At 51.1% G+C, this 14,195-nt stretch overlaps 1 protein-coding gene across 2 annotated transcripts; it reads right to left on the bottom strand.

Moving 5' to 3' along the window:
- Window positions 1-1,438: 1,438 nt before the first annotated feature.
- On the bottom strand, window positions 1,439-13,788 carry CD19 (CD19 molecule). 2 transcript variants are annotated; one of them, XM_010837251.1, is made up of 15 exons: window positions 13,094-13,788; window positions 12,538-12,825; window positions 12,002-12,208; window positions 11,571-11,864; window positions 10,427-10,534; window positions 10,122-10,170; window positions 9,141-9,229; window positions 8,675-8,788; window positions 8,445-8,549; window positions 8,295-8,363; window positions 8,132-8,191; window positions 7,987-8,043; window positions 7,325-7,417; window positions 7,124-7,222; window positions 1,439-1,785 (listed from the first exon to the last, which is right to left on the bottom strand). In XM_010837251.1, exons 1-14 carry the CDS (start codon window positions 13,176-13,178, stop codon window positions 7,134-7,136), a joined length of 1,707 nt encoding a protein of 568 aa, XP_010835553.1. In that variant the 5' UTR covers window positions 13,179-13,788; the 3' UTR covers window positions 1,439-1,785; window positions 7,124-7,133. The 2 variants fall into 2 exon arrangements, with proteins under 2 accessions (XP_010835553.1, XP_010835552.1); XM_010837250.1 differs by lacking the exon at window positions 1,439-1,785 and adding an exon at window positions 6,819-7,014 and having other exon boundaries at window positions 13,094-13,785.
- Between the last annotated feature and the right edge of the window lie 407 nt (window positions 13,789-14,195).

The following is a 14,195-nucleotide window of genomic DNA, read 5'->3' on the forward strand; positions in this document are numbered from 1 at the left end:
GAAAGTTATGACCAACCTAGATAGCATATTCAAAAGCAGAGACACTACTTTGCCAACAAAGGTCCATCTAGTCAAGGCTATGGTTTTTCCATGGTCATGTATGGATGTGAGAGTTGGACTGTGAAGAAGGCTGAGCGCCGAAGAATTGATGCTTTTGAACTGTGGTGTTGAAGACTCTTGAGCATCCCTTGGACTGCAAGGAGATCCAACCAGTCCATTGTGAAGGAGATCAGCCCTGGGATTTCTTTGGAAGGAATGATGCTAAAGCCAAAACTCCAGTACTTTGGCTACCTCATGGGAAGAGTTAACTCATTGGAAAAGACTCTGATGCTGGGAGGGATTGGGGGCAGGAGGAGAAGGGGACGACAGAGGATGAGATGGCTGGATGGAATCACTGACTCGATGGACGTGAGTCTGAGTGAACTCTGGGAGTTGGTGATGGACAGGGAGGCCTGGCGTGCTGTGATTCATGGGGTCGCAAAGAGTCGGCCACGACTGAGCGACTGAACTAATTGTATCTGCTAATCCCAAACTCCTAATTGATTCCAACCCACCCCCGCACGCTTTCCCCTTTGGTAACCATGAACTTGTTTTCTTCTGCTGTGAGTCTATTTCTGTTCTGTAAATAAGTTATGGAGCCATCTTTTTGAAAGCCAAGTGTCAGGGGAAATAGCTCCAGCTCCAACGGGAGACTAACAGCCTAACTTGTAGAAGCTCCCCTGCAATATACAAAACCACCTACCATCTGAAAGATGCTAGAAGCTTGTTTCACCCTTGGATAAAAGCCAGTCGCCATGATAAAGGGTGATCTACTACGTATGTCTTAAAGGTGAAGTCAAGTCCCCTTCTTGAGGCCTAGTCATTGGAAACAGGATACAGTTTTGAATATTTATCTTGAAAAGAGGATAATGGGTTATACCTGCTTGGCCTATATGAAAGTGTGAGATTTCTTTCGGCTTTTGCAATCAGTCTCTTAGGGGACTGCCTGTGATGTGCATCACATTCTGTTTAATGCTTATTTAATAATAAAATGGTTTTCTGTCTCTACTACCTCTGTAGAGAGGTTTTCTGGGTTGGAAGAAGGTTTTGTTTTTTCATTATATTTTCCCAACCAACCCAGCAATGACACTGCGTACCCCAGAGGTTACCTACCCTCCACGCACTACAGTTTTCACAACTCCTGTATCAGATGCACCCCAACACACACAGCACAGATACACTCCCTCCTACATGTCACACCTCCCACATTACCTCCAATTGCATGACACTTGTTGACCTAAATAAAAGTCAGTTATTGTAGAGAATTCCCTGGCAGTCCAGTGGTTAGGACTCCTCGCTTTCACTGCCAAGGGCCGGGGTTCAATCCCTGGTTAGAGATCCCTCAAGGGGAGTGGCACAGCCAAAAAGACAAAACCGAAGTCAGTTATTTTTACCAGCAAGAATAGATTTATTCAGGAAGAGCAGAGAACAAGGAAGTTATAGCAAAAGCCATAGGCAAGGCCAACAAACAGAGAAGGTTATTGTATAGGGAAAAAAGGGAAGACATTGGGAGGGGTTGTTCTGAAGGAATGTCCACTGGAGAAAAGTGAGAGTTCAGGGTAATGATGGCTTCTCACTGTCCGAGTTGCTGGGGTAATGGATTTCTTCTAGGAGATGAAATGTACCTCTTTTCCTCTTGGGACCTATAACTGATGATTCTTTCCAGTCCATGGTTCTTCCATTAGGGTCTTTAACTGACAGTTCTTCCTGTAATTGATGATGAGTGTCTTCAACTGACAACTGTTCCTGCAATTGACGAAAGCATCCCCTTCAACTGCATTTTAGTGAAAGTGAAACTGAAGTCGCTCAGTCGTGTCCGACTCTTTGCGACACCGTGGACTGTAGCCCACCAGGCTCCTCTGTCCATGGGATTCTCCAAGCAAGTACTGGAGTGGGTTGCCATTTCCTTCTCCAGGGGATCTTCCTGACCCAGGGATCGAACCCGGGTCCCCTGCATTGCAGGCAGACGCTTTACCCTCTGAGCCACCAGGGAAGCATTTTAGTGAGGGTTCCCTTTATTAATTTTCACACCCTGACACCTCACACTATACATGCTATACCATATTTCACTCAGAACGCCCACCCAGCATACAGCCAAAACCACCTGTCTCTGACACACATAGGGTTCATGTGGCTTGTGCTTCACACACCCATCCAATACAGCATCTTGACATCCACCCACATGCTATCCCATCCCCCTCTTCCACCACACTGATATCCACTACACATACACCTCAAGTCAGCCAAAGTCAGGACTGAGGCCACCAAGCCCAGCAGGTGGGGCTGTTTCCCAAAGGACAAAGACTGGCTCTGGCAGTGTGGACTCCAAGGACTTCCCAGCCCCAGGAAATCATCTTCTCTTTGCAGCAAAGCTGGAAGAATAGAGACTGCACCAAAAGTCTTTCTGCCACCTTGGTCCCTACCTGAGCATGCTCAGCCTCTGTCGTGTCCGACTCTTTGCAACCCCATGGACTGTAGCCCGCCAGGCTCCTCCGTCCATGGGATTTCCCAGGCAAGGGAACTGGAGCAGGTTGCCATTTTCTCCTCCAGGGGATCTTCCTGACCCACGTCTCTTGTGTCTCCTGCACTGGCAGGCGGATTCTTTATCACTGTGCCACCTGGGAAGCCCCTCCCTACCTGAGAGGCTCCTGCAAACTAGGGGTGACTCAGGGCCTGAAATTTCCTTCAAGCCTCTGTCTCCCTAAATCCTGTTCACGAGATATAAGCGGTCCAGTACCTGCCAAAGAAACAGATCATGGGGTGGGAAGTTGGGAAACTTTGGCGTGTGGCCATCTTCTGAGCAGGTGCCTACGCTGGAGGAAGTCCTGACCCAAATGTTCTGGGTGGCCTCTGGCTCTTGGGACACAGAGGCCCTTAATAAATGCCAAATAATTATAAGAGCTAGGACTTCCCTGGTGATCCAGTGGTTAAGACCCCATGCTCCCTATGCAAGGGGCAGGGATTCAATCCCTGGTCAGAGAACTAGACCCCCACATGCCCCAACTAAGATTCTTCATGGTGCAACAAAGATCAAAGATCCCGTGTGCCACAGCTAAGGCTCAGCACAGCCAAATTAGTAAATACATATTTTAAAAATAATAGTAAAAATAGCCAATGTTCGAGTGACTACTATGCCACTGTCACATGCTTCATGTTTCACTTAAGACTCTTTAATGTAGCTATCATTACAATGGTTATTTTACAGACCAGGAAACTGCAGCACAGACAGCTTGAGTCACACAGTCAGAAAAGAGTGGATCTGGGATCAAACCCAGATAGTCTGATTCCAGAGCACTGGGCTGGAGTTGGCACACCTTGGTTCCTCTCTTCCCCCAAGCGTTCCCCAGGTAACCGAGTTCACAAGACTCCTGTTTTTGCCCCCAAATCTCAGGACTTGCCAGAGTCCTTCATTCACTCCTCCTTTTCCACTCATTTCTTCATCTTTGCCATCCTCTGATTGGGTATTGGAGGCACAGAGAAGACCCAGACCTGAATTCACCCTCAAGGAGGAAGGATGTTTTCACCAGGAGTCACAAATTTACATGCTTCAGGCAGAGACAGGAAACCTACATGAATGAAGCCCACTGGGTGAGAGGCAATAGAGAATGGTGGGGACTATGGCAATATGGAAAGTTCATATTAGTTGAAGGATAAGGTAGGGAGAGGGTGAATCTTGAGCTAGATGTGGGAATTTTATTTTATTTTTTGCCACATGGACTGTGTCCAAGATGGAAGCCTGAGGAAATGCTGAAGGTTCATTTCCCAACCCCCACACTCCAAACATACACTATGCAAATATAACAGGAAGCATCACTTTCTTTCTTTTCTTTCTCTTAGTACATACCTGAGCTCAAATGCAGGACAGAATTTTCCCAGTGCTAGAAATCAAGAAGGAAATCAAAGTCACAGCAGTGAAACAGAAGCCCATCAGAATGCTGGGGTCCCTAAGATTGGAGTTTTAATGTCCACCTGGGGACAGAGGTCAAGTCTGCAGTTTCAGGAAGAGCAGCGAGCTGAAACTAAGCCCCCTGCACAAAGCTGGGAGCTGAGAAAAGACTGTCTCTCCTGGGCACAGAAGACAGAGGGGGGAAAAAAATCCATCCACAAACCTTGGGATACAGCTTGGAAAAAGTCATCAGAATTCCCGGAGCCATTGGAGTATGGGTTTGGATTCAGACCAAACCTCTAGGGTAAAAGCTTGCTCTGAATAAAATGAAAAGAAACCTGTGTAGCCTGTAAAACTGTGGCAGAAGCCAAATCAAGCTGGCCCCAGGAGATGTGAGTGGGGCCCAGGGAACTCAGGGGACTCCTGCAGGAGAAACAAAGAATGCTTCCATAGTGACATCGCCATGTACAGATGACAGTAATCACCTCCTCCCTAATCCTACTTTATAACTGGGAACACTGAGGGTCAATGATTTTGAGTAAGTTACTTAAAGTCAGTTAGCAATTAAAGTATTTAATTTCTCTGTGCCTCAGTCTTCTCAGCTTTAAGGCAACAATAACTTTAGTGTAACTTCTTCATAGGATTGTCATAAAGATAAAACAAGATGCTACTTGTAAAGCATTTATTAATATTAGAACTATGCCTGATACATCATCCTATGAGGAAGGCATACTAAAATAGCTAAAATCAAAGTGTCAGTTGCTTAGTAGTGCCCGACACCACGACCCCATGGACTACAGCCTGCCAGGCTCCTCTGTCCATGGAATTCTCCAGGCAATAATACTGGAGTGGGTTGCTATTTCCTACTCCAGGGGATCTTCCCAACTCAGGGATCAAACTCGGGTCTCCTGCACTGCAGGCGGATTCTTCACCGTCTGAGCCACCAGGGAAAAAGTTCTAAAGTTTCAGAGACAAGAAAGAACCGAGTCTCAACAATAAACATAGGACATTATGAAGAAGCGGAGCATTAATAAAAGGAATTCTAGGACTTCCTTTGTGGTTAAGGTGGTTGAGAATCCCCCTGACAATGCAGGGGACACGGATTCGATCCCTGGTCCAGAAAGATTCCACATGCCACAGAGCAACTAAGCCCATGCGCCCTAGAGCTCTGTGCTCTGCAACAAGCGAAGCCACTGCGATGAGAAGCCCACACACCGCCATGAAGAGTAGCCCCACTCACCGCTACTAGAGAAAGGCTGCTCACAGCAACGAAGACCCAGTGCAGAAAAAAAAAAAAAAAAGATGTATGGCTGAGTCCCTTTGCTGTCTACCTGAAACTATTACAACATTGTTAATCAGCTATACTCCAATACAAAAGTTTAATTGAAAGAGAAAAGGAACTCTAGAAATAAAAATGTAGGTATTGAAAAAGTCTAGCAGTCTTACAGAGAGCAGGAGAGGGACTAGGTTTCAGATACCAATTTTCAGAAGAGCATTGGAGCTGGGGCGGCCAGGCAGAAGATCCCAAAACCGTCAATGACCAAGTTCCTCTTTGCCTGAGATAGGAACCCGGGTGTGGTGGAGCTTGCTACATCATAGTTTCAGGGCCTGGAGACTTTTAGCTTTGAAGTCTTTGTGATTTACATCACAGGCAGTTTACCGGGTAATAGGCACAGTGGCTGGAACAGGAGCCAGGTTTCTGGATTCAGCTCTGTGAAGTGCTAGTCATGTGACCTGGCCTCTCTGACTCAGTTTGCCATCTACAAAACTGCACTTAGGAAGGGAGGGTGTCAAGAATGATATAGGTTCTGGAATTAGACTGCCAGAGTTCAAATCCTGACCCCAATCTTTATTAACTAGGCAAGCCTTGTGCATGTAATTTAGTGTCTCTGCCTCAGTTTCCTCATCTATGAAATAAGGTTGTTCATGAAGGTAAAATGAGTTAATATACATAAACATACATACACATGTAATAAATATAAAATACTTTTATACAGTCTTGGCACATAAGAGCTCAATAACCTTGTGAGGTGATTGGACAGATTAAATGCGTTCACTGATGTCAGACTATAGTAGACACTCAGTAAATAACAGTGATGGGACTTCCCTGTGGCTAAGACTCTGTGCTCCCAAAGCAGGGGACCAGAGTTTGAGCCCTGGTCAGTGAACTAAGATCCTACGTGCCATGGACAACTAAGCCCATGTGCCACAACTAAAGAGAGCCATGTGCCGCAACGACTGAACCCTCTAGAGCCCATGCTCTGCAACAGGAGAAGCCTGTGCTCCGAAATGAAGAGCCTACACAGCAGGGGGGAAAAATGCCGAAGCTAAAGAGCCCACATGCCGCATCCAAGGTTGCAGATCCAGATTGCTGCAACTAAGACCCGCCACAGCCAATACCATAAAATAATAAGTGGAAGTGATGACTGCCAATTCCTGGATTGCTTCCTCTTCAGTTGGCGCCCCTCGTACGACTGTTGAATGAACCATGGTTGAATGCCTGAATGGCGGGAATGGCAGGCAAGTAAGGGAGATGAGTGCAAGCCAAGTCACGGGCGTAAAGGCCCGGTGGTCCCCAAGACACAGTTCTTGCTGGATTCCAGAGGAGCACAAGCGTTTGCGTCTTCCCTTCCCCTCTCCTACAAGGGCACTATGTCCCAGGATTGGAAGAGCTCACTGAGTTTCGGCTTCCCAGGTGGCTCAGTGATAAAGAATCTGCCTGCCAATGCAGGAGACACAGGAGACATGTGTTCAATCCCTGGGTCGGGAAGATCCCCTGGAGGAGAAAAATGACCATCCACTTCAATATTCTTGCCTGGGAAATCCCATGAATGGAGGAGCCTGGCGGGCTACAGTCCATGGGGTTGCAAAGAGTCAGGCATGACTGAGCGACTGAGCACACAAACATACACAGTTTATTTGGGGAGTGCAAAGGGGGCTGAAGTTTCACTTGTACACACACACACACACACACAGAGTTATGCAAATCCAAAGGGTGACATAACATCGCTCCAGAGGCTCACGCTGTCTTCTTGGGGTCCCAGATTTCAAAGTCGGGTGAGGACTTCAGGGCCCTGAGGAGGCCCAGGCTATGCAGAAGAAAGGCTGATGGGGAACGGGCCCAGCAGCCAGCACCCCACTTCCATCCCTTTTCATCTCCCTCCTTTCGCATCCTCTGGAGGGCAGTTCCCAGCTCACCTGAAGGGAGTCACCTAGTGCTCCACCCTATTCGAGCCCCTCCTCCCCATGCCGGTTCTGGTCCATCGGGATTATCCATGTTCTCATAAGAGTCTGCATCTGGTCAGAACCAGGAAGGAGTAAGGTGGGAGTAGAGCCTGAAGTCAGCCGGGTGGGAGGAAGTCTCAGAGGACCACAGGAGGTGGCAGGAGATGCACCCACCTTCCTCATGATTGGCACCAGGCTGGGCTCGAACGAAGCGGAGCTGGGGAGCTGCATACAAGATCCCTCTCATATCCTCATAGGATTGGGACCCTGTGTGGGCAGGGCACAGAGAGTTGGAGGCCTAGGAGCCATCCTGGGGACTTGGGGAAGGGAAGTGCAACCTAAGATATGGAGGGGGGTCTTAGGGCCTTGAGCAATATTGTGCTAGGAAGAGTTAGCACCAGGTTCTGGGCCCTTGTTCATTGTAAGGTTTGGTCACATGTGGGTTAGATTACATTCATGGTCAGAGGAAAAAGTCAAGAACAGAATTGGAAGGAGTAAGAGTCAGAGTTGTCAGGAGGTTGTAGAGAGAGCTTGGGTCAAAGCTGAGGTCTGCACTGGGGCTGGGGCGAGCTGGAGGTCAAAGTCCAGGCTGGAACCGCACTGAGACTGGGGCACTGAGACTGGGGCTGCTGTTGATAGTGAGGGATGGGGGTGGATACTGGGAGTCAAGATAGGCCGTGGGGTCAGTGCTGAAGTTAGGGTTAGGAGTCCAGTCTAAGGTTAGGATTGGGCCTGGGTTGGGGGTCAGAGCCAAGGTCAAGGCGGGACCTGATTTCAGAGCCAAGACCACATCAACCCAATCTGGGCAAGACAGGCAGGTCCCAAGCACTTCTCACCAAGGGAGGCTGCCTCTCTGCTGGGGTCCCAGGCTGATCCATGGGGGCTCAGCAAGTCTGGAGAAGGAAGAGGGAAGTCATTTCTGGCTTTTGGGTCACACACACACCCACCCACCCCACAGGAACGTGACCTCCTCACACACACCTGTTGTCCTGGTGACGGTAGGGGCCAGTTCTTCATCTTCATTCTCGTAAGACTCAGCTCCTGCAGGAAAAAGAGAACTTCAGGGACCACTCCGCCCTGTAGGGGATTCCCAGCCTCGTGGATTCTCCCGAGTCTCCGAGGCCCCACGAGGTCCCCAGATTACCGTTAGAGAAGGAGTCTTCATCCTGAGGATCCAAGCTCCCTTCCTCAGGGTTCTCATAGCCGCTGCCATCTGGTGGGAAAGGAGGAGCATCCACCGACGGCCCACAGCCCACGGCCCCAAGGAGGTGAGGATGGGGGAGGGCAGTCTTACCCTGGGAGAGTTGGTCCTGCCCAAGGTTGGAGTCGTTCTCGTAAAACTCGGAGCCCTCTTCACTGTCCGGCTCCTCGTAGGCCTCCCCTTCCTCTTCTTCTGGGCCTGGGGTTCGGGGATGGAGGTGGGAACCGGGTCACGGGCCCCCTCCTCTAGGCCCCAGTCCACTGTTCCTACCCCAGACCGCTCCGACACCTCTCAAGTGAGTAATCACCACCCCCATCAATCACCAGGTCCTGGCGGGCTCCGGGACCCCGCGGCTCTGGCCTCCTGGACGTCGCTGCGTGGGTTTCCGTAGGACGGCGCGGCGGCTCCGAGGCCCGCAGCCCACCGCAGGGCGCGTCCTGGCGGGTGAGAAGAGATGGAGGCGGTCAGGGGTACGGGCAGAGGATGCTTCCAGGCCCTGCTGGAGGACTCCGCGTCTTGGTACCCAGCCTTGAGCCAGGGCAGAGGCGGGACCTAAATATAGAGGCGAGGTTCTGCTCTTGCAACCAGACAGGGGTCTCGAGTCCTGGGGGCGGGGATATGAGTTCTGAGGGCGGGCCTTAGTCCTGGGGGCGGGTCTCAGATGTGGGTGGTCTCAGCGTCGCGGGGGCGGGCTCTTCACTGAGGGCGATGCTCCGGGCTCGGGAAGACTTGGAGCTCAGGAGATTGGAGGAAAATGGGTGGGATGCCCGCTCTGGGTCAGGTACCTACCCGTGCCAGAGTGGGGCATGGAGAGGGAAAGCATGTTTCCGTACTGGCTGTTGGCCCCGTTTCCCGGGGGAGGCGTCACTTTGAAGAACCTGGGGGAGGAAAAGGGAGTTGCACTTGAGGCCAGGCCTCAAGATTCAGGCTAGGGCTTCCCTGGTGGCTCAATGGTAAAGAATACGCCTGCCAATGCAGGAGACACGGGTTCGATCCCTGATCCTGGCAGATCACACATGCCGCAGAGCGACTGAGCCTGGGCGCCACAACTATGGAGTCTGTGCTCTAGAGCCCCCAAACTGCAACAACTAAGTCCATGCGCTGCAACTACTGAAGCCCTCACACCCTAGAGCCAGTGCTCCACAACGAGAAGCCACCGCAAGGAGAAGCCCGGGCACCACAACTAGAGTAGCGCCCACTCTCCGCAGCTAGGAAAAAGCCCGCAAAGCAACGAAGACCCAGCACAGCCAAAAATAAATAAATAGAACTATTTTTAAAAGAGATTCAGGTAAACCCTTAGAGGTTAAAATGTGGTCACTTGTTGAAACTTCGCTGGTGGTCGGGTGGCTAAGACGTGCTCCCAGTGCAGTGATTGGGGAACTAGATCCCACATGTTGTAACCAAGAGTATGCATGCCACAACTAAAGATTCCGCATGCAGCAGGGAAATCAAAGATCCTGCATGCCTGAACTAAGACCCAGTGAAGCAAAAAAAAAAAAAAAAATTGTAATCACTTGTTATTAGTTAGCACCTCTCTTCTGACATAGTGAAGCGACTTAGCAGCAGCAGCTTCTGACATAGCCTACAGAGGGATCTGTGATCATCCAAGGAGGACTTCACAGAGGAGGTAGCTTTGGTGCTGGGCTTTGAAGGCTGGGCAGCATTTCAACCATAGAGATGGAGAAAAGACAGCATGAGCAGAGGAAACTGAGAGCAAAGCATAAAGTGAAAGTGTAGGAGTGAGAGCCTGGAGGGCACTGGAATAATTACCTTCTATTGGGATCTGTCATTCGCTTTCTTTTCCTCCTCAGGATCAGGGCTGGTGGGAGTTAAGGGGAATGATCAGAAGAAAAACTCGAGAGTGAAGATTTGGGAGATGCTGGGGAGATAACTTGGAGGAGAAGGGAGTTCAAATTTCAAAGGGCTCGGGTAGTTTGGGGAAGGTAGGAAAGGACGGAGGGCGGGATTCTGAGGTCTGTTAGGGAGGTGTGGGAGGAAAAATGGTTGTCAGACTGGCTAGAGTGGGCTCTCTTGAGGAAGGAGGGATAAAGCTTGGGAAGACAAACATGACTCACCTCTTCGAAGATAAAGAAAACCCACCAGGGAAGTCAGGCAGAAGATCAGATAAATTAAAGTCACAACAGGGACTTTCCAGACACCAGTCTCCAGCAGCCAATGCCATACTGGTAGGGGGAAGGAGCTATGAGATGAAGATCCCAGGCTGGCATCTTGCTTTTCAGCCTCAGTTCCTCAAAGCGCCATAAGTCTGAAAGACCCTGGCCAGATATAGATCCTCAACATCCCAAGCTACACGGAGGGCTCTCCTCCCTCCCTCTGAGGACCCGGAACCTCACACAGGGCCTGGAGCGGCATCTATTAAGCAAATTGTTGACGAACTACGACTATCAGCAGATGCTATGTTAGGATTTAGAGGAGCAAGATGATCAGCTTCCTGCTGCAGCTAAGAACAGCTATGGTCAGTGTGAAGGGCAGAGTGGGGTTCACAAGGTTAGATGTGGGATGTGGCCATGTGCTGAGGTTAAGTTAGCAGGGAAAATTCAGGTTGAGTATGAGAGTTGTGGTTGCAGTAGCACAGTAGGATTGAATGAAGGGAGACAGAATGGGCAGAACATTATGACCAATTTAATGGACGGGAAAGAAAAAAGGAAGGATGCCCAGGTTCCTGGCTTGGGCCTGTGGGCAGGTGTCCTTCACTTATGCAGGGCCACCCAGAAGACTATCGAGTTTGATTGTGTAAAGGTTGAGCTTGCAGTGTCCATGGGATATCAAATGGCAATTCCAGGTGTTGGCTGGGTGTGGGGTGTGATGGAGCCTGAAACCATGCCTCTTTAGGCATGGTGGCCTAAAGAGGCATGGGGGTAAAGGAAGTCAAACAGGATGTGGGAGTGTAGACAGACATAAGAAGAGGGCTCAGGGCTTCAACAGTGAGGCGTGAGGGAGGGAGGAAGACTCCCCCAAAGTTTATGGGAAGAAATAACCAGTGGTAGGAGAAGACGGGGAAAAGTGGGTGTCTCGGAAGCAAGGGAGGAAAAGAGTTGGGGTCAGTGTTCAGTGTAGAGGTTGGAGTTTGGGATGATGAGACTGGTACTAGGTCTCAGGTCAAGGGGCCAAGGTTGCCTAGCATCCAGTTCTTCCCTCTCCTCAGCCAGCCCTCCCTGCCCCAGCTACTCAGATGAGCCACAGTTGGGAGAAACTCACCTGACTGGGCAGTGACCTTCAGCTGCATCTGGGTGGTCTTGTTGCCGTGGTTACAACGATAGATGTCAGCATCTTGAGCTGTAGCTTCAGGCAGTAACAGAACCACCTTTCCCCCAAGGGTGCCCATGACCCACATCTCTCTGAGCTGGGCATGTTCGCTGACATATAGGCTCAGCAGTTTGACCTCAGGCTTCATGGGATACTTGTGGATCCAGGAGACGGAGCCTCTGACCAGGGAGGTATGGGAGGCCCCACAGGACAGCAAGAGCGTGGAGCCCGGGGCCACAGTGAGATCTGGGGCAGGGAGATCCATGGCTAGGAAGGCGTAATCCTTGGGGTGGGGGCTCCTCCTCCCCTGTAGATCATCCAGTTCCCAGTCACCTTCCCCGCTCTTCCTGGCACCACCCCCCCCCCCCCCGCCATCACCTTACCACGGTTGTCGCTCTGGTTCAATGTGCTGTTAGGTGGAGCACAGGGCAGGTCTGCGTGTGAGATCTCCTTAAAGTGGTCCGTGCCCCACACATTCAGCTGGGACTTTGTGGGGTGACCAGAAGAGGACCTGGGGCCCTTCGAGGTTTTGTTCCTCAGGTCACAGCTTGGGTCATTGAGGTCTGAAGCATTCCACCGGAACAGTTTCCCTGGGAAGATACCCAGAACCAGAATACAGAGACCAGAATACAGAGACATCCAGGAGAGGAAGAGAGATACAGAGACCCAGAAAGGCAGATGCAAAGACCCAGAGAGAGAGAAAGAGCGACTCAGAGAAAAGAGTGAAAGACACAGAGCCACACGGCGCTGACGTCATAAAGCCGCAGGGGGTTTAGAAGCCACCTAAAACTAGCTCCCAGCGTGTCTCTTGGCCCCTCCGGCCCCTCCCTCCGGATTCATTTCAGCTGCTGGACCTCCTCCATCTCTGGTGGGCCTCCCTCTTCTCACTCAGCCCTCCCTGCCCCAGCCCGGACCTCACCGCTGCCCTGCACGCTGACTGTCCAGCCGGGCTGCCAGCCCTGCTCAGAAGACAGGCCTGGCTGGCACAGGTAGAAGCCCCCCATATGTTTGGAGACATTGAAGAGGAACAGCAGGGTTCCCTGGGGCTCCTTCAGGGTGCCCAGAGGCCCCACATGGATGCCCAGGCCTGGTAACCCTAGGCTCAAATTTAAGAAGGGTGTTGTTTGGGAGCCCCGAAACCAGGCCAGTTGTTCAGGGGGACCAGCCGAGGAACCTTCGAGGCATGGCAGCACAGCATCGCCTCCCTCTGTGGAGAGAGAGAGAGGGACAGGGTGGGGTGGCAGGGTGGAAGCGGGGAGAAAGGAACCCCCAGCCCCCTTCACTCCTCACACTGGGTGAGGAACCCCCAGTCCCTGCAGCAGGGAGTGGATGAGTCCTCAGAGTCCTTCCAATCCTCCCCTGGATTTTACAGATAACAAAATGGAGGCTCAGAGAGGGTAAGTGACTCAGCCAAGGGCACCCAGCCGGAACCCAGATTTCCAGCCCTTCCATCCACCTCTGCCCTCCGGACATACCTTTAGCCTCCACTAGGCGTGGATCCTCGGGCCTGACTCCTACAGGGGTAAGGAAGAGGAGGAGAAAGAGGAGAGGAGGTGGCATGGTGGCCAGACTCCCCGGGGCGCCCAGCTTCGCCGCGCGGGGGATGCTGGGGCAGGCGGGGACCCGGTGGGCACTGAACCATGGGCGTCTGTGGGGGCGGGCGGACAGTCCCCCCGGAGAGGAAGGGGTGGTCACGCCTCAGGCCCAGTCTCCATGCACCCCTCCAGAACCACAAAACTCGCCTCCTCCCTGTTTCCCCGTTTTATTTTCATCTCAGCACTTACCACCATGTGAATGACCTTGTCTGTGTGTTTCCTTATTTGATCGCTTTCTGTTCCCCACCCCTCTAGAATGTAAGCCTCTTGTGGCAGAGATTGTCTGGTTCAGACTGTGCACACGGTGCCCCAGAACAGGGCTTGGCACGCTGTAGTTGCCCAAGGAATATTTGTTGAATGAGTGGGTTCAGACTCCTTCCTTCTCCCCCTCCTCCCTCCTTCAACCTCAGGCTCTGAATTCATTTCCTTTCACACACACACACAACCCCCTTCATTCATTCAACCGACATCTCTTGGGTCTTCTTCCACCTCCATACAATCAGCCCATCACACATAAGGTGGGATCCGGCAGACCTGAGTTTGAATCCTCTGCCTCTGCCGCTTGGCTAAATGTCTTCATCTTTCTGAGCCTGAGCGTCATTCTTTTTATCAACTGGGGATAATAATAGTACTATCCAAATATTGTTTGTGGAGATTAAACCAGATGATATACATACAGCATTTGTAGCCCAGTAGAGCACATAGCAAGCCCTCTTTGTCCGTGAGAGACGGGGTCCATTAAGAGCTAAGGGTTCAAGTCATTTTGCCACTGGGGCTCCTTTGCAGTGGTCCTGAGAAATGACTAATGGTTAATGCCCCTTTGTCTCCGGATGTCCCCCCATGAAGCCCCTGCTTCAGTTATGGGAGGAACCCATTCAGAAATGGGAAGACTGAGGCCCCCCAAAGGGCAGGGTGTGTCTAAGAGCACACATTCCGCTGGTGGTATAATTAGACATCAGAACGCAGGAGTCCTGACTCTTAA

This window comes from Bison bison, unplaced genomic scaffold (genome assembly GCF_000754665.1).
Source record: "Bison bison bison isolate TAMUID 2011002044 unplaced genomic scaffold, Bison_UMD1.0 scf7180017864072, whole genome shotgun sequence".
Taxonomy (NCBI): Eukaryota; Metazoa; Chordata; class Mammalia; order Artiodactyla; family Bovidae; genus Bison; species Bison bison.